This window comes from Lotus japonicus, chromosome 2, assembly GCF_012489685.1.
Source record: "Lotus japonicus ecotype B-129 chromosome 2, LjGifu_v1.2".
NCBI lineage: Eukaryota > Viridiplantae > Streptophyta > Magnoliopsida > Fabales > Fabaceae > Lotus > Lotus japonicus.
This window is the reverse complement of record NC_080042.1, coordinates 70,773,769-70,793,293: the sequence shown is the minus strand read 5'-3', so window position 1 is coordinate 70,793,293 and position 19,525 is coordinate 70,773,769. Positions and strand designations below refer to the sequence as shown.

The following is a 19,525-nucleotide window of genomic DNA, read 5'->3' as shown; positions in this document are numbered from 1 at the left end:
ATCCTTATCTTCTTTCAGCACAATTTCCAAGGAATTGTCTCATCACATTTAAGTATTTAATGACATTGAGAAGGAAAGATTCACCCTTCCTTCCACTCTATACTCTCTCATCACGTGACTTTCTTTCCTTCCTTCCACTCCATTCCACTGAAAAAAAGTCAGTCATAGAGTAAAGTATTCAAATCCAACGGCTCAGAATTCATCCTCCTACCTTCGTGTGAATTCTGAATCGAATCTACAACAATGACTTTAATAATTGTACGGTTCTGATTTCTCCATCAAAGTGGGCCCCGCAAAACAGTGGGACTTAAGTAGTGAAAGTGCGCGAGTGTCAGCAATTCAGCTTGAATTCCCTTGTCACTGAGTTCGTACCCGATTGAGGGCCGTGACTCGGTCCGAGTCATTTCACGGCCCTCACCGCCACCGCTCTCCACCGTTCGCCGGCGACGCTTTGATTCTGCTCGCGGAAATCGTGTACAGAAGGTTTTACTCTTCTTAATTGATTCAATTCTTACTCAATTTTGAGTAATTGTTAATTGAATTGCTTGAATTTGAGTTGACTGTGAATTTGCGCAGGGTGAAATTGCATTATCAATTTTCTTGGTGGGTTAGCGTTCCTGAATTTTCCGAGAGGTAGAGATTCCACTGGTGCTTGTTAGTTTCTGTGTTGTTTGAATTAGTAACATGATTAGCCTCTGTTAAATTTTGCATTTATTCAAAATTTTTTGGGGGTTTTGATTTTGTTTATATCAAATTCTGGGTTTGGCAAGCTTTTGCATTGTAATTGTGTGTTTTTGGTTTAGGGAATTGGGTGAAATCTGTTATCTTCTCTGTTCTGAGTGTTCAGATTTTCTGTTGGTGTCTATGCATGTATTGTTTGGTTTGTTATTCCTCTGTCTTTAGATTTTTCAAGGGTAAAAGGCAACAGAAATAACCTTCTTATGCATGGAATCGTGTAAAGATATTATCTTTTGATCAATTCGAAAAAATTGTTCTGAACAGTCCTCTGTCTGAAATTACTGGTGTTATAGAGTTTATCTGCTCTAGACACTGTGCTGCCAGGTGGCACAGGTGTGTACTCAATCCAGAATTGACTGGTTGTATTGCTGCTAGCTATGAAGCGCAGAAACCTCTGTTCGATGGAGCGTCCTGTGTGTCGGACACTGATACGACACAGACACCAGTGGACACGACGTGGGCACTTCTGAAGTTAGTTAGCCGACACCTATTGTTGGCTGGGTGAGACACTGATATCATAGTGTGAATAATTGTTGGGGATTATTTCCGAAACATTTGAAAACAAAAATTGGATAAAGTCAAGAGTTACTTACAAGAATTCTTATTCAAGGGAGAATCCCTTTACAAACTCCATAAGTTAATCTCAGAGAATTAACAAACTGAAACCTAAACCTAATCTAATGAGAAAACCCCCTATTTATATCTATCATGATAGAAGTAACCCAATCACGCCCATTAACATTAACTGCCAGACCTCTTCCTCTCATTATAGGCTTTCCTTAATTCTTACTACAGTAAGTTTTTTTTTTCTCTGTTTGTATCGGTTAGGCCAATGCAAACATGTCTAATTCAAAGTTTCAGAGGTGATATCGTGGTCGACGCTTATTTTGGATGCTAAATCTGTACATTCTTGTAGTGTTCACGTCCCATTAGGAGTCTTTCACTCTAGCCTCTAGGGTAGTCGTGGAGCTCGAGATTGTGGGCGGCATGTACGTGCTTATCTGAGCCCTCCAATTCCCGTCACGCACAGAAGATCCAACGACCAACATTTAGAGCTACATCAGGCACTCATTACTCAATTGGTATCCGCAAACAGACACACATAAGGCAAGTAAGAAGAATGAACCCCATGTACACACCCTCATTCCAGCCTTAGCCAAATTACCCCTCCCAAACCCCATCCTCTTACTTTGGCATCAGCGTGTCTTTGTAAGACCCCTCCTGGGCGTTATTGACAACGGACCGCTGTGGACTGGTCCTTTCCCTCACTATCACCATTGTCTACCCTTGCTGGAGTTCTATAGTTCCTTCTCAATCAACACAGGTCGCAGTGATTTGACCGGATTGATCTGATCAACTGGCGACGTCTTTGGGAAACGGTAAAAATCTCCCTCACCACACCATGAGAAAAACTCGCCAGTCCTCTCGCCAAGAGCCAACGCCAGATGGGTATGCCGAGACCGTCAACGAAAGTAATCTACCTCTGCCATTGCCATCTGTTCAACCGGAGATTCAGCTCACTCTCCCGGCCCCACCGCACCAATGTCAAGAACCATTGGAGATCCCACATCACCAGACGAATGAAGCACTCATTTGACTGGAACAGAGGATCAAAGCCATGGAGCGCCAACACCCCCTCGAAGAAGCTGTGGTCCAATCATAGAGGGAGGATTCTCAAGTGATGATTCCCCGCCTCCAAGAGGAAAGAACGCATATGAAAACTAGAACAAGAAGAACACCAATCTGAGAGGCTAACAGTAGAGTCGGGAAATCATCACTTATATATGAAAAAGCAATCCTAAACTCTTGAGCTACTTTTGGGTTGAGTTAGGCCTCCAAATTCTAATAATATAATTATATTTTATCTTTAAAAAATTATATCTTTATATGATTTGAATAACTTTTCTTTAACATGAAATATAAGATTCATTTTCACTAATAGTGACTAACATAATTAGTAAATAGTTTTTTCTTTGGCATAATTATTAAATAGTTAATTCTATTAAATAAATTTTAATAAAAATTCAATCAGTAAGGTTGTCTATGATAAATATTTTACTATGGGAAAAGATAAGGATCAAATATGAATTCGATCCATGGAAAAGGAAAGATTCTCTTTTTTTACGAAGTCCACTCTCACGTGTATGATATCATACCATACTCAACATCACCTGAATTTCTTTTCCCTTTCTTTCCGTCCTTTCACTCCATTTCCATTGGAAAAAGTCAGTCATCGAGTAGGTTTTGGAATCCTACGACCCCGAATTTAACTTCGCACGCTCGTGCAAGTTCTAAATTAATTTTCAACAATGCCTTTCATATATATGTGGTTCTGATTTCTAGATCAAAGTAGGCCCTGCTAGAAAGAAAACAGTGAGAAAGTAGTGAAAGTTCACGAGTGTCAGCAATTCAGTTCAAAATCTCTTATCGCTGAGTTCTTACCCAATTGAGGGCAGTGACTCGGTCCACATCCATTTCCACGGACCTCACAGCCTCCTCTTCTGCTCTCTCTCTCTCTCTCTTCAGGCTCTTCACCGCTCCCCAGCGACGCTTTGTTTCTGCTCGTGAAATTCGTGTACAGAGGGTTTTGCTTTTCTTCATTATTTTAATTTTCATTTGTACCAAATTTTGAGTAACTGTAATTGAAGTGCTTGAAATTGAGTTAATGTGATCTTTTGTTTGGTTTTGTGCAGGGGTGAAAGTGCATTATCGATTTCCTCGGAGGGTTCGCACTCCTGCATTATCCGAGAGGTAGAGATTCTGCTGGTGCTTGTTAGTTTGTATGTTGTTTGAATTTGTAACATGTTTAGCCTCTGTTAAATTTGTTTTGTTTTTAATTTGTAGGGGTTTTGATTTTAACAAACTCTAGGTTTGGCATGCTTTTGCATTGTAATTGTTAGTTTTGGTTGGGGGAAATGCGTGAAATCTGTTTTCTCTTTTCTGAGAGTTCAGATTTTCTTTTGGTGCCGATGTATGTTATTGTTTGGTTTGTAATTCCTGTCTTTAAACTTTTCAAGGGCAAAAGGAAACAAATAAAACCCCTTTACGCATGGAGTCGTGTAATGATATCATTTTTTTTATCAATTCGAAAAATCATTCTGAACAGTCCTCTGTCTGAAATCACTGGTGTTATCGAGTTTATCTGCCCTAGACATTGTGCTACCAGGCAGCACAGGCGTTACTCAATCCAGAATCGACTGGTTGTATTGCTGCTAGCTATGAAGCACAAACACCTTTGTTCAACGGAGTGTCCCGTGTGTCAGACACTGATACGACACGCAGACACCAGCGGACACGGCGAGGACACTTCTGAAGATAGTTAGCTGACACCTATTGTTGGCTGGACACTTGTGAGACACTGATATCATAGTGTCAATAATTATTGTGGGCTATTTCCCAGACAATTGAAAAGAAAAATAGGAATAAGTCAATAGTTACTGACAGGAATTCTTATTCAAGGGAGAATCCCTTTACAAACTCTGGAAGTAAATCTCAGAGATTTAATGTTGCAAACCCACACTCTAGGCCCAGATTTGGCAAAGTCTATGAGAGGAGGCCCAAGCAAGGGACAGCTGTACCTGAAGATCCACCTTCTAGAAGCTTGGATCCCAAGATAACCGACTAATGAGGTGGCAACACACACATGGGTGAGGGGGGGACCATAGGGTATCAACCTAGGGAATATATGTTGGTTTGGAGAGAGAGTGAGGTAGAAATTAGTCTGGACTGGGAGAGATTGAGCACTCTCGAATTGCTCAAGTTTATCTTGTTATTTTCTTCCTTGTATTTCCCTAAACACTGCTTCTGGGTTCATACCAGAGGATTCAGTGCCTTAATAGCATACAATCTTCTTCTTTCCTATTACATTTTTCTGGTACCTAACATTGGTATCAGAGCTCCCGATCCAAAGGGAGCTTTGTATGGTACTCACCCGCAGCGCTATGGAGAATCGGGTTGACAACTTGGAGCGTTCCCTCACCGAGATGAAGGAAGTGGCTCACGAACAGTTTGAGGAGCTCCGACGACTCTTCCTGAGTCGCGACAACCGGCGAAGGGGTCGTTCCAACACCCCACGCCATCGAAGAACCTCACGCGATGCGAGCTCAGTCACCGCAAGGAGAAGCGATTTCAGGTCACAACCCGGGTCGCGCTATTGGTCTCGAGCTGCGACGCACGATCGTGAGCAGCACGAACCCTATCATCACCGTCACCATCTGCGAGCAGTCACGGGAAGGCGAGTCGACATTCCGATGTTCAACGGAAGCGACGCGTATGGCTGGATAACGAAGGTCGAGCGTTTTTTCAGGCTCAGTCGGGTCGAAGAAAGGGAGAAGATCGAGATGGTGATGATCGCCATGGAAGATCGTGCCCTCAGCTGGTTTCAGTGGTGGGAAGAGCAAGCTCAGGAGCGAGCTTGGGAACCGTTCAAACAAGCTCTGATCCGCCGTTTCCAACCGGATCTTGTCCAGAACCCGTTTGGACCTCTACTCAGTGCCAAACAGAAGGGTAGCGTCATGGAATATCGAGAAGCCTTCGAGCTCTTAGCTGCACCCATGAGAAACGCTGACAGGGAGGTGTTAAAAGGGGTATTCCTGAACGGTTTGCAGGAAGACATCAAGGCTGAAATGAAATTGTACCCAGCTGATGACCTCGCTGAGCTGATGGACAGAGCACTGCTGCTCGAGGAGAAAAACTCCGCTATGAGAGGAGGGAAACTGAGAGATGATGACAAACGTGGGTGGAAAGAGAAAGGAGGAACTGGGGGAAGGTATTTTCCCAGTATTGGAGACAACAAGGGGAGGTTTGCTAACTCTGCTGCGAATCACCAAAACAGAGGGGGAACTGGAACTGCTGAAAATGAAGGGAAAAATCTTGTGAACAAAGGGGGAACAGGAAGCAATGAAGGAAAAATTCCTGAGAAGAAGTGGAATGGAGGGCAAAGGCTCTCTCAAACCGAGCTACAGGAAAGAAGTAGAAAGGGGTTATGCTTTAAGTGTGGGGAGAAGTGGGGAAGGGAGCACATATGTGCCATGAGGAATTATCAATTGATTCTGGTAGAGGGGGAAGAGGAAGAAGAGGAAGATGAGGTTTTCGAAGAGGCTGAGGATGGGGAATTCATTTTGGAAGGAAAGGTGCTGCAATTATCCATGAATAGCAAGGAAGGGTTAACCTCTAATAGATCTTTCAAGGTCAAAGGAAAGATTGGGAGCCGAGAAGTTCTGATATTGGTGGATTGTGGGGCAACCAGCAATTTCATTTCTCAAGAGCTGGTGGTGGAACTAGACATACCTGTGATTGCCACTTCAGAGTATATAGTGGAGGTGGGAAATGGGGCTAGGGAGAGAAATTCCGGAGTATGTAATTACCTGAAGCTAGAGGTTCAGGGGATTCCCATTACTCAACATTTTTTCATCCTAGGCCTAGGGGGAACAGAAGTGGTGCTGGGAATGGATTGGCTTGCTAGTCTTGGCAACATTAGAGCAAATTTCCAAAAGCTGACCATTCAATGGGAGGTTCAAGGACAGAAAATGTTCTTACAAGGGGAACCATCCTGGTGTAAGATTGCTGCAGGATGGAAATCTATTAAAAAGACTATGGAGAAGGAGGGTGAAGCCTATTACCTCTCTTATGAGGGGTTAACTGAGGATACAAGGATTGCAACTAAGATTTCAGAAGAGATAGAGGGAATCCTAGCAGAATTTCCTGAAGTTTTTCAAGAACCAAAGGGGCTACCTCCCAAGAGAGCAACAGATCATGCCATTTTGCTTCAAGAAGGAGCTTCCATACCCAACAGTAGGCCCTACAGGTATCCATTCTATCAGAAAAATGAGATTGAAAAATTAGTAAAAGACATGCTCAAGGCAGGGATCATTAGACCCAGTACAAGCCCTTTTAGCAGTCCTGCTATATTGGTGAAAAAGAAAGATGGAGGGTGGCGATTTTGTGTGGATTATAGAGCCCTCAACAAGCTTACAATCCCTGACAAATTCCCTATACCAATTATTGATGAACTGTTAGATGAAATAGGAGCAGCTGTGGTTTTTTCAAAACTTGATTTGAAATCTGGTTATCACCAGATTAGAATGAGAGAGGAAGACATTCCTAAGACTGCTTTCAGAACCCATGAGGGCCACTATGAATACCTAGTCCTACCATTTGGCCTATCCAATGCACCCTCAACCTTTCAAGCACTCATGAACCAAGTCTTGAAGCCCTATCTTAGAAAATTTGCACTTGTATTTTTTGATGATATCTTGATATACAGTGAGAGTGAGGAAAAGCATAGGGAACATTTGAGGAAAGTTTTGCAAGCTTTAGAGGATAACCACCTGGTGGCAAACCAAAAGAAATGTTCTTTTGGTCAACTGGAATTGGTGTATTTGGGGCATGTGATATCAGGACAAGGGGTAGCTGCTGATCCTAACAAAATCAAAGATATGTTGAACTGGCCCACTCCAAAAGATGTGAAAGGATTAAGAGGTTTCCTTGGGTTAACAGGGTATTATAGGAAATTTATTATAGTAAACTGGCCCAACCTCTCAACCATTTACTCAAAAAGAACAACTTCAATTGGAGTGAAGAGGCAGCTCAGGCTTTTGAGAATCTGAAGGTGATCATGACAACTGTGCCAGTTTTGGCAGTGCCAAATTTTGCAAAAACCTTTGTTCTAGAGACTGATGCATCAGGAAAAGGGTTAGGGGCTGTACTAATGCAAGATGGGAAACCAGTGGCTTATATGAGTAAGACACTTTCAGAAAGAGCACAGGCCAAGTCTGTATATGAGAGAGAATTAATGGCAGTCGTGATTGCAGTTCAGAAATGGAGACACTATCTCCTAGGGCAGAAATTCATCATACATACAGATCAGAAGAGCCTAAGATTCTTAGCTGAACAGAGGTTGATGGGAGAGGAACAGCAGAAATGGGTATCCAAATTAATGGGATTTGATTTTGAAATCAAATACAAGCCAGGAATTGAGAATAAGGCAGCAGATGCATTATCCAGAAAAATGCAATTCTCAGCTATATCTTCAGTTCATTGTGCAGATTGGGAGGATTTAGAAACTGAGATTATGGCAGAGGAAAAATATAGGAAAATCATGCAAGAGCTGATCACTCAAGGCACTTCTGTGGCAGGGTACCAATTGAGGAGAGGGAGATTACTCTATAAAGGGAGGATTGTCATTCCCAAAGGGTCTGGGAAAATTCTCACCATATTACAAGAGTTCCATGATTCTAAACAAGGGGGACATGCAGGCATTTTCAGAACCTATAAGAGGATTTCTGCTCTCTTTTTCTGGGAAGGGATGAAGCTGGATATTCAGAGTTATGTACAGAAATGTGAAGTATGTCAAAGGAACAAATATGAAGCACTCAGCCCAGCTGGCTTCCTACAGCCACTACCCATCCCTACTCAGGTATGGACTGACATTTCCATGGATTTCATTGGGGGGCTACCTAAAACCATGGGGAAAGACACAATACTGGTAGTAGTGGACAGATTCACCAAGTATGCTCACTTCTTTGCACTCTCACACCCTTATAATGCAAAAGAAGTTGCAGAACTCTTTATCAAGGAGGTAGTCAAACTACATGGATTTCCTACATCCATAGTCTCTGATAGAGACAGAGTTTTCCTAAGCACCTTCTGGACAGAACTATTCAAATTAGCAGGAACCAAATTGAAATTTAGTTCTGCATACCACCCACAAACAGATGGACAGACTGAGATTGTAAACAAATGTGTGGAGACCTATCTTAGGTGTGTGACTGGGACCAAACCCAAACAGTGGCCTAAGTGGTTGTGTTGGGCAGAATTTTGGTACAACACCAACTACCACTCTGCCATCAAAACCACACCCTTCAAAGCATTATATGGGAGGGAAGCACCTGTGATCATCAAGGGGACTGATTCTTTAACTTCAGTAGAGGAAGTTGAAAGGATGACTGCTGAGAGGAACTTACTTCTGAGAGAGCTCAAGGAAAATCTGGAAAAGGCCCAGAACAGAATGAAACAGCAGGCCAATAGACACAGGAGAGATGTGCAGTTTGAGATTGGGGACATGGTATATCTCAGGATACAGCCTTATAAGCTCAAAAGCCTGGCTAAAAGGAAAAATCAGAAGCTTAGTCCAAGGTACTATGGACCCTTTTTAGTGATAGACAAGATCAATCCTGTTGCTTACAAGTTGCAATTACCAGAGGGCAGTCTAATCCATCCAGTATTTCACATTTCCTTGCTCAAGAAGGCAATTAATGAGGGAACTCCTTGCCAACCATTACCCAGCTCATTAACAGAAGATTGGGAGCTCTTAGTAGAACCAGAAACTATTCTAGGAACAAGACAGAAGGAGAATGGGAGCATTGAAGTTTTGGTTAGATGGAAAGATCTTCCAACTTTTGAAGATTCCTGGGAAGACTACACTGCTCTGCTGGAACAATTCCCTAATCATCACCTTGAGGACAAGGTGATTCTTCAAGGGGGAAGAGATGTTGCAAACCCACACTCTAGGCCCAGATTTGGCAAAGTCTATGAGAGGAGGCCCAAGCAAGGGACAGCTGTACCTGAAGATCCACCTTCTAGAAGCTTGGATCCCAAGATAACCGACTAATGAGGTGGCAACACACACATGGGTGAGGGGGGGACCATAGGGTATCAACCTAGGGAATATATGTTGGTTTGGAGAGAGAGTGAGGTAGAAATTAGTCTGGACTGGGAGAGATTGAGCACTCTCGAATTGCTCAAGTTTATCTTGTTATTTTCTTCCTTGTATTTCCCTAAACACTGCTTCTGGGTTCATACCAGAGGATTCAGTGCCTTAATAGCATACAATCTTCTTCTTTCCTATTACATTTTTCTGGTACCTAACATTTAACAAACTGAAACCTAAACCTAATCTAATGAGAAAAACCCCTATTGATATCTACCATATTAGAAGTGGCCGAATCAGGCCCATTAACATTAACTGTCAGACCTCTTCCTCTCAGTATAGACTTTCCTAACAACAGTATTCGTATTATTATTTCCTTCCCTAACACAAATTGTTTGGATTTTCAATCTTAAGCACCATTTTATTTAATATGCTCATATTTAGATCAGCTAAATTCTTTTGCTGCAACTTCTATTATAGTTAGCTTTTTCTAATGCTAATCACCTTGTCTTTGCTTGGGCAGCCTAGAGTTCTGTATATCGCAAGGCTGGGAGATCAAAGATGGTATGTTTTATTTCGAAATCACATTCAAAGATGCGTATATTTGTTGTTTTATGGGTCCTCATTAATAAGTACAACTGTAGTGAGCCTCGATTAGCAGTGTGATTCTAAGTTTTTTCTTCTCGTTTTTCTTAATTACTTGATATTTTTTCTTTTTGCTACTTAGCTTTTGCTTCTCTTATAGCGTTCAGTTATTGCAGGGTGGTGGAGATGATGATTCTGGTGTGGAGAGTGACAATATTGATTGGACCACAGAAGATGAGCTTGAGATTGAGAACTTTCAATCTTCATCTTCCGGTTTAAGCGCTCCTAATGGAGAAACTATTACTGGGTCTGGAGAGGTAAGCTTTTAGGAATTTCTCTTTATTTCAGAGGTTATCTTTATGAGTAGTTGATTATTAAGTAATTAATAGACTGATTTCTGAAAGCTAAAGATAATGCAAAATGATTTACTAACCTGGCAGGTGAGTGCAGAAAAAAAAAATCTTGAGATTTTAGACCTCACAAATTTAGTTTTACATTTATAATGTGCATTTACCATTTAGATTTTGTGGAATTTATACCTATCTTATTTCCTTGTGGCTAGTTCTTCAAGAATCAAATCCTGTTTTATATTGCTATTTATGGACTTGTTGTATCCCATCCTTCCCATTTGGGCTAACTATCTGAACATATCTTATTTAATATTCTAAGACTACATGCAATATGCTAATATGAGTTGATCATTCAAGGATTTGCATGCTGTTATTTTTCTTTCGGTACTGTCACTTTCCTTGATTCATTCTACTCAGCAAATTATGCAAGATTCTATTTATTCTCCCCTTTACGTACGTGACTTCTGTTTGCTATCATTAATGGGAATGAATGCATTTATTATTCTTTACTAACATCAATAATCTTGATGGTTTATCCAAGTACTCTATCCATGAAAGTATTTTAAACACATTTGCTCATGCATCATTAAGAAACATGCATATAGGACTACTACTCTACAAAGGAAATGAAATTTTTTAGCCACTAATTTCTATTTCTCTCTCCCTTAAGGCAAGCACCTCTGCAGGTTCATCTAATTCAAAGGTATTTGACCACTTTATTGGTATGGGATTTCCCAGAGAAATGGTTTCCAAAGTAATTCAGGAACATGGTAAAGGCACTGCTTTACCCCATTATTTGTAGATTTGGTTCATATAGTTCACAACTAATACTGCTCTGATGAACGCTCAGGTGAGGAAAATGAAGATAAACTACTTGAAGAACTTCTCACGTACTCGGCAAGTTGATATTTTCTCAAGTCTTGATTGACAGTATTCCTTTTCTTGGGAACTTATATTAGAGAAATGATATATTATATGCAAATTCCTTGGATGAAAATCATGAGTCAGTTAAAAAACATTGGAGTTTCCATGTAATCATAATGTAACTCAGAAAAAATTGAAATGTCATGACATTGTACTTTTTGGTTTTGTCATTATGATTACATGCACGAGTTCCCTTTTTGTCAATACTATTTTTAATGGCATTATTCCTATGTCTCTTTCCCCCCTTCACCTCTTTCATTTAGTTATTTTTATCTTACTTTTTATTTCGTAGTTCGTACTTCTTTCTGGCCTTTTCTAATATACTATTTGCATGTTTTGCAATTTTGGTTGTCAACGTTACAGTTGTCTTGACTTTTTTTTTTCTTTTCATATTTCCAGGCTCTAGAAAGTTCTCCCCAGCCACAACAGCAAGTGGAACCAGATCCCTGCTCTTCAGAGTATGGAGGGAGTTCTTGGGATGATTTGTCAGATGCTGATGCTTTTTCTGATGATGAAGTAATCTCTGCTTTTTATGCTTCTTGATGTTTTGTTTCAATGTTGTATTATTTGATTCATCTTATTGTTATCATGCTATTTTGTGTCTTTAATGTCATGTCATGTCATGTCATCTACTAGGATGGTTTCTGGCCTGCCTTAGGATATGCAGTTACAGGCATACACTCAATTTTAACCATGAGATAAATTAGCATGATTTACGTTTCTACCTTCGGCAGAATCTGAGTTAAACAAAACAAAAATCAAGCCATTTCCCACTATGTGGGGTCAGCTACATGGATTAATCAATGCCATAAGTCTCTGTCGCGTATTATGTTTGAGTAACTTGTAGAATTTATCTCTTGTCTATCCAAAGAAAAATGAAATTTTCTTCGTGTGGTTGCACTTACTTTTACATGCATTTATGGGAGGTCTGAAATTGCTTATGCTAGAAACAATTAAGTTGCAGGTTACATATTTTTAGTCATGGCTTGGTTATGGGTTTTTTGCAGGAAGTCAGAAAACCTGTTTCTGAAAATAATGATACCTTGACGTCCTTGGTGAAAATGGGCTTCAAGGAAGAGGAAGCTTTGATTGCCATTGAAAGATTAGGTGCGTCTTTAGATTATTCAGTCTTAGATTTGTGGTAGGTTTTTAGCTTTTTATTTTGCAAAAATGTTAGGTCTTTTTTACTTTATTGTTCTTGTTACACAATGTACTATCTTCAATACCGTTGCTTATGTTCCTTGGGAAAATTGAGCCATATGACAAACATTGTTTTGCAGCGTTATTAAACTCTGCCCATATGACAAACAAATTTATTTTGCTGTGCTATCTCCAATTGATTTCCATTGGCATGCATGCTTGCATGTATCTGTGTATATATGTATGTCTCTGTGTGTATGTGCGTGCGTGTTGCTCGATCATTGACTAAGTCAAGTTACTAGCTCAGTGGTTCAACCGATGAGCCATTGGCTGATGCGTGTGTGTGGGTTTACCAATGGGCCAATGCTTATATGACATGCTTTATGTAGTCTTTCTTCATGAAGTTGGCCAATGCTTATATTACATGCTTTGTATAGTCTTTCATTATGAAGAGCCAGCATATACTTGTTTGAAATATGTAGTATAACCTTTATTAAGTGAGTAGAATCAGGAACAGCCTCTTGCAAATGCAAGATAACACTGCGTGCAATAGATCCACAGTGGGCCTGGCCCTTCCAATGACCCTAGCATGGCATGAGCTTTATAGCACCAGTTTCCTCGGTATAGATAAAGATCAATTTGTCTAACATGACTTCAAGACAGAAACACAGTAAAAGATAACTGTTTTGAAGTCAGTGGGAATCTTTTAAACATATCAATACTATCCATTTTCATTGCATTCAGTTTGCACGGTAATCTAGCGTAGGATTTCCTCATTCTGCTACAGTAACTTTTCATTCTGAGTCCTGCCTAATGAATGCATATCAACCTGTGCCTTTTGTACTGCTTTATACTCCAAGCCAATAGATAGAATGTGACCCAAATTCATTCACTTTTGTACTGCTTTATGCTCACTGTGGCAGAATCCTCCCAAAAACCCACATGCATATCAGCATATGTTTGTCAGTCATTTATATTCTATCCTAGTTAAATCAACTGATGAATTTGGGTCACAAATGTTTGGTGTGAAGAGTGAACCCTAAAGTGCCAAGTTAGTATTTGAAATGCAGAATCAAGGTTTGTGGTGGCATCTTGTTTTCCATTTCATGATTTCCTACTGTTTAATCAATTTCCTCAAGCTTGTTGATATCTTATGGCAGTGGAATAATGTTTAAGCATATAACTGGCATGAAGAAGGGACTTTTTTTGCTTTTCTTGGGGGGAGTTTTGAATGTGGAGTTACCTAGTTTCCTGAAAATTTCTTTTCACAGAAGACTCCAATTTGAAAGATGCAGCATCTTTTGAGTTGGTCCTTTACTGGAGTTTCTCAATTGTATTGTCAGGCGTTCTAATTTTTTGTATTGTTTGTTGAGTTAAGAAGCACTTTTTGATTAATTCAATTTGGCCTTTTAGATTTCTAGACTCTTCTGGCCTTTTTCATTCCTCCATTTTGTTCGATAAAAGTAATGGTCCTTGGAGGTTTCTGGTTCTTCTTATACATGTTCATTAAATTTTCTGATGTTTTTTTTTAGTGTACCACTTACTTGAGCACAGACCAATTGTATGCTTGTAGACCTCATGAAGCCATTTATTCTTATGTTTGTGTGATGAGTCTCAAGGACAGTGTCTTTTTTCCCTGCATTGCAAAGTTGCTTAGTTGCTTTGAGATATGCTTTTTGGTGTTTTGATTGGCCATGAGCTTGTAGTTCATGATTCAATTTCACTTCAAAGGCTTTGGGTCCTGTGTGCTTTAACACCGTGGACGCTAAAGTTTAATAAATTGGAGGGTTTGGTTCAGCTTTTTAAATTAGGGACCAAATTGAGAAGTAATGAGTCTTTCAGAAGACAATTTTTTTTTCCACAATTGGAAAATTGCTATATCTGGAAAGTTTGGGGCCTATGTGTTATATAATCATCTTTAAAGAATGCTATTGTTTCAGAATATTGGTCTAGTTTGTAGTGTGTATGATAAATTAATAGATCTGAAATTTACCTACTCTCCAAATAACAGCTGAACTTGTTCATTCTCAATAATCACCTCATCTGAGGACTATTTTTTGTTTGTATTAGAGATAATACCCGAGTGTGCATTGTTGTAGTCAGGAAGTTAGTCTTAGCTAATGTAGTTAGCATTGGTTCAAGATAGTTATAGCAGTTAGTGTCTTCTCATACAAACTACCTGCTAAGGACTCTTTTAAGAGTGAGTCACAGTTGTAATCTGTCCAGAAAATCATAATAACAGATTCTGTTCAAATTCAGTTCCCCCCCCCCTCTCTCTCTCTTCTTCTGTTCTACAATCATAACAGTTTGTCTTCATAAGTTTACATAATTTCTTTCTGATCAACTTTTTGCTTTCTGTTTTCTTGGCCTCATTGTTCTAGTGAAATACTGCAGGTCCAAACTCCTCGCTTGAAGATTTGGTGGATTTTATTGGTGTTGCTCAAATAGCAAAGGCAGAAGATGCCCTTCTACCTCCTGAAGAGAAGGTAGCATACTGGAATCAAGTTTAGAGCATGTTTGTTTAAACTTCTTTAACAAAAAACAACGTTTTTTAATAAAAAGAATCACTTAACAAATTTTAGGTGTCTGGGTACATTTTCTTCATCAACAATTTTTTTTAAATGATCAGTTTTTTTAAGATTATATTCGGATGTTACATTGAGTAGCTTCTTCTCTAAAATAATATCATCGGTAGGTGAGATAGAAATCACGCTCGTCTTAAAAGTACATTTTTATGAATGTAAACAACACAAATTAGTTTTTTCTTTTTAACAAAAGCTCTAAAACATAATCTCCTTACAAAAACTAAAAATCACTTCTTTTAAATTTTTAAACAAACGGGCCCTTAATGCATCTTATCTTTTGTAATTTATTTTTCCTTAAATCACGGTCACACCACTTATTTGTTACCCTTTTTTTGTTATTTTATCATATGTAAAAATAGTTTCAAACTTATTTTGACAGCCACAATATAATGATATTGCTAAACCAAAAAGGGAAAGATTTTATGATTATGAAGTGCTGGGAAAGAAGAAGCTGAAGCGGTGTGAAAACAGAATCCTGAATGAAGATGATGATGATGATGATGCACTGCATCTTCCGAAGCCAATGATTGGGTTTGGGATTCCCAATGAACCTAACTTCATAACACAGAGAAGACTTCCAGATGATGCTATTGGGCCTCCGTACTTCTACTACGAGAATGTAGCAATGGCGCCAAAAGGTGTTTGGCAGACAATATCGAGATTCTTGTTTGATGTTGAGCCCGAATTTGTGGATTCAAAGTATTTCTGCGCTGCTGCGAGGAAAAGGGGCTACATTCACAATCTACCGATCACAAACAGATTCCCTCTCCTACCACAGCCACCCCGGACAATTCATGATGCATTCCCCCTGACCAGGAAGTGGTGGCCATCATGGGATCCAAGAACCAAACTTAACTGTTTGCAAACTGTTATTGGTAGTGCTAAATTAACTGAAAGAATTAGGAAAGCGCTAGAGAACTATGATGGAGATCCACCCGAGAGTGTTCAGAAGTATGTTCTTGACCAATGCCGCAAATGGAATCTAGTTTGGGTGGGCAGGAATAAGGTTGCCCCACTAGAGCCAGATGAAGTTGAAACACTTTTGGGCTTCCCAAGGAACCACACAAGGGGAGGTGGAATCAGTAGAACAGACAGATTTAAGTCCCTTGGCAACTCATTCCAGGTGTGATGATTCTCTCTCTCTCTCTCTCTCTCTCTCTAACAATAAAGCCTTCTTGGAGATCGTCCAGGATGCTTTTTCCTGTCATATAAATTATAATATTCCTTGGAACTATCTAATAATGTTCTAAATAACTTCTCTTTATATCCAAGTTTCAAAAAAAAAAAAAAAAAAAAAACTTCTCTTTATATCCAGAATAATAAGGTAGCGCAACTGAGGATGACCTATAAACTGAGTGAACCATTAGAAAATGTTAAGAAATAAATAGCCTCTATAAAGATTTAGTTTTTTTACAACCAATGAAGCACATATACATACATTGATACACTAGATATGACACAGATACATAGTCACATACATAGACACACGATGTCTAAATATAAGACAGAATACAGTATACATGACATGTGTGTGTGTGTGCATGCATCTAGTTAAGACCATTGAGGAGTCAATCTTGATCATCCATATATGTTTTAAGGTCATAATTAGCTCCTCTCACCTCTTCCCTTCTATGAAGGGTTGGTACTGTTTCTTTGTGTTAGAGTGTCAGTTATATTTCTCACACTAAGACCTGTATTATTCTTGTATCACATTGATTGCTCGTCAACAGGTGTTCTATTAAAGGATTTTTTATGGGTTTGGACACACGTCAGACACTTAGACACACACACACACTCAAATCAGACTTGACAAGGATACTCATAAAAAAAGTCCATCTTGTTTTCTAAAGCACTTAAAAATAATCAACTTAAAATATCAAGAAAGGTCTTCAACACACTTATGTTGGCAATTGTTGCTCCTTCTATTTATCCTTGTACTCTAAACTTGTTTATAGTGCATTATAATTGAGAAGATGGGAAGTGTTAGTAGCTAATCTTGATCATACAATAGTATATGGATTTATGGATGGTCAAGATTAACTCCTCTCATGTTTGAACGAATTTTTGTACTCACACACTTGCAGGCATGGTAATATGCATGCCACATGCATACATGTGTGTCTGTTTACTGTGTCCTGCAGTTCTGTTTCAGACATTGCGTGTGTCTGTGCATCCATGTCTGTTTTAGTGCTTACACAGTTACACCCTTTATATATGTGTGTGGGGGAAGGAGGGGGTACAAGGATGAGTAGAGAAATAAGTGGCACTCTCACTTGAAGTTTGCTGGACAATCAGGTTTTAACTCGTAGAGTTTGACTTTTCTGAAAAGTTATTTAAAAACATAATGATTTTGTTCTTTAGTTTTTGTGTCTTTTTTCAGAGTACAGCCTTGTTTGACTATCGGTTAATTGTCCATGGTGTGTCTGCTAAGTGTCCTAATTCTTAATACAATTTTTTATAGGAGACCTAATAAACTAATGAAGAATGTCTGACACATGTTATATGAGTGTTGTACAGGTATTGGTGTTGGAAATGTGTCAGGCATTTCAACATCTCCAGAAATGTCCGCCCTTTATAGTTTATAGGGTACAACACCATAGTGACATTTGATTCATGTAACAGATCTCAACTACTGAGAAAAAAAACTCTAGGTGTTGTATTCAGAATAATTTATGAAAGTAGAATAAGTTATATGAAGTTTCAATCTCTCTCTCTTGTATATGTGTGTGTGTGATACTTTCCCAAGGGTTCTGATTGTTTTAAGTTTCCATGTAAATGCCTCTTTCCTTATAGGTTCATTTTGACTTTCAGGTGGACACGGTGGCTTACCACCTGTCAGTTTTGAAGGATATGTACCCTAAGGGTATCAATCTCCTTTCTCTCTTTTCGGGAATCGGTGGTGCGGAAGTGGCTCTTCATCGGCTTGGTATCCCTTTGAAGAATGTAGTTTCTGTTGAAAAGTCTGAAGTGAACAGAAACATTGTTAGGAGTTGGTGGGAGCAAACAAATCAGAAAGGTAATTTGATTGATCTGGAAGATGTGCAGCAGCTAGATGGTGATCGTCTAGAGCAGCTGATGAGCGTGACTGGGGGCTTTGATCTGATTGTTGGTGGTAGTCCATGTAATAACCTGGCTGGTAGTAACAGGGTCAGCCGGGATGGACTGGAGGGCAAAGAATCTTCTCTCTTTTTCGATTACTGTCGGATTCTTGACTTGGTTAAATGTATGTCGGCAAGATACCAATGAAACTGTCCAAAGAAACCTCCTTTTCTGGTTATGTATTTAATCCAAACATTTAGGATCTTTTTATATAACTTCAGATATTAGACATAAGCTTATCACCCCATTTTTGTTGCCAGCAAGAGGCAACGTTTTCAAATAAATTTATGTTTACTATTTCATTGATACCTAGTATCCTTTTCGGGTTCAGTACACCCAAAAGTGATTGATGAGTCAACTAACATCCTGGGGATGGCTCTCTGTCTTGCTCTTCATTGCTGATAACAATATGATGGTAATTTTCAGCCACTGCGTTTCAAATACATAAATTTGAAAATATAAAATTAAAAAAATTGATTGAGTGGTTGAGTTGTTTCGGTTGGGAAAAGATCTATAAGAGAATTGAATAAATTGCAATTGGTTCTTGTCCAAGGTTTAACTTAAATGAAATTGATTACTAAATCATTTCAAACCAATTTAATTGTTGTTGTTTGGATATTCGGGTCAATGCAGTTCGATGAACATCCTTACTCCTGCTCTTTATAATGTTCATTTTTTTTTTTCAGTTGATCATTGCTGGAAAATGATAAACCATTCACCTTTATTATTATCATCTTTCTGAAATTATGTGGCGATTATTGTTGTTGAATTTGAATTGTACTATACTTGTTTTGTAAGAATATGATAATTTTTCTTATTTGCGCTTTGTGTTGTGTTTGGTGTAAAACTTGAGAATTGAGTCTCAAGAATTTTTATGTCTTAGATACAACAAGAAGGTTAGAATGGCTAAGCCAGTAATTCTGAAATGGTTCCCTCACAATGATCCTTGGATTAAAATCAATACTGGTAGCTCTCTTGTGATTCTAGAAAATGCAGCAGCTTGTGGTGGTGTTCTTAGGGACCATGAAGGGCGTTTTCTAGCTGGGTTTTCTGCTAAGCTTGGTGACTACTCGATCCATCAGGCTGAGTCATGGCCCATCTTTCATGGATCAAGCTTGTTGTCCTGAGAGGCTTTGGCAAGTTTATTATTAAGTCTGACTTGGAGGTTGCTATTGGTTTAGTGGAGAAAGGGTGTCCTCCTTCCAATCCTAGTGCCTCTCTGATTCGGGAGATCCACATGCTTGTTGATAATAATCCAAATGTGTTTTGGAACCATATCTTTAGAGATGCCAATTCGATAGCGGATATTTTTGCCAAGAATGGTCAATCCCTATCTTGTCATATGATGATCTATGACCACCTTCCTTTCTTTAGTAGTATTTCTTTAATGTTTGATTCTTGTAACACGTTTTATATAAGGAACTAGTTTTCCTTGTTTTTCTGGCTTTTAACCC

At 39.2% G+C, this 19,525-nt stretch overlaps 2 protein-coding genes across 3 annotated transcripts; both read left to right on the top strand.

Moving 5' to 3' along the window:
• The first annotated feature begins 325 nt into the window (after positions 1 to 325).
• On the top strand, positions 326 to 18,373 carry LOC130739207 (DNA (cytosine-5)-methyltransferase DRM2). Of its 2 annotated transcripts, none has more exons than XM_057591453.1 (12): positions 326 to 483; positions 577 to 633; positions 3,432 to 3,489; positions 9,912 to 9,952; positions 10,150 to 10,290; positions 10,994 to 11,093; positions 11,174 to 11,220; positions 11,647 to 11,763; positions 12,255 to 12,354; positions 14,782 to 14,873; positions 15,352 to 16,095; positions 17,784 to 18,373. In XM_057591453.1, exons 4-12 carry the CDS (start codon positions 9,950 to 9,952, stop codon positions 18,216 to 18,218), a joined length of 1,779 nt encoding a protein of 592 aa, XP_057447436.1. In that variant the 5' UTR covers positions 326 to 483; positions 577 to 633; positions 3,432 to 3,489; positions 9,912 to 9,949; the 3' UTR covers positions 18,219 to 18,373. The 2 variants fall into 2 exon arrangements, with proteins under 2 accessions (XP_057447436.1, XP_057447435.1); XM_057591452.1 differs by having other exon boundaries at positions 10,141 to 10,290.
• On the top strand, positions 4,680 to 7,346 carry LOC130736966 (uncharacterized). Its single transcript, XM_057588740.1, has one exon. It carries the CDS (start codon positions 4,680 to 4,682, stop codon positions 7,344 to 7,346), a length of 2,667 nt encoding a protein of 888 aa, XP_057444723.1.
• Positions 18,374 to 19,525: the final 1,152 nt, after the last annotated feature.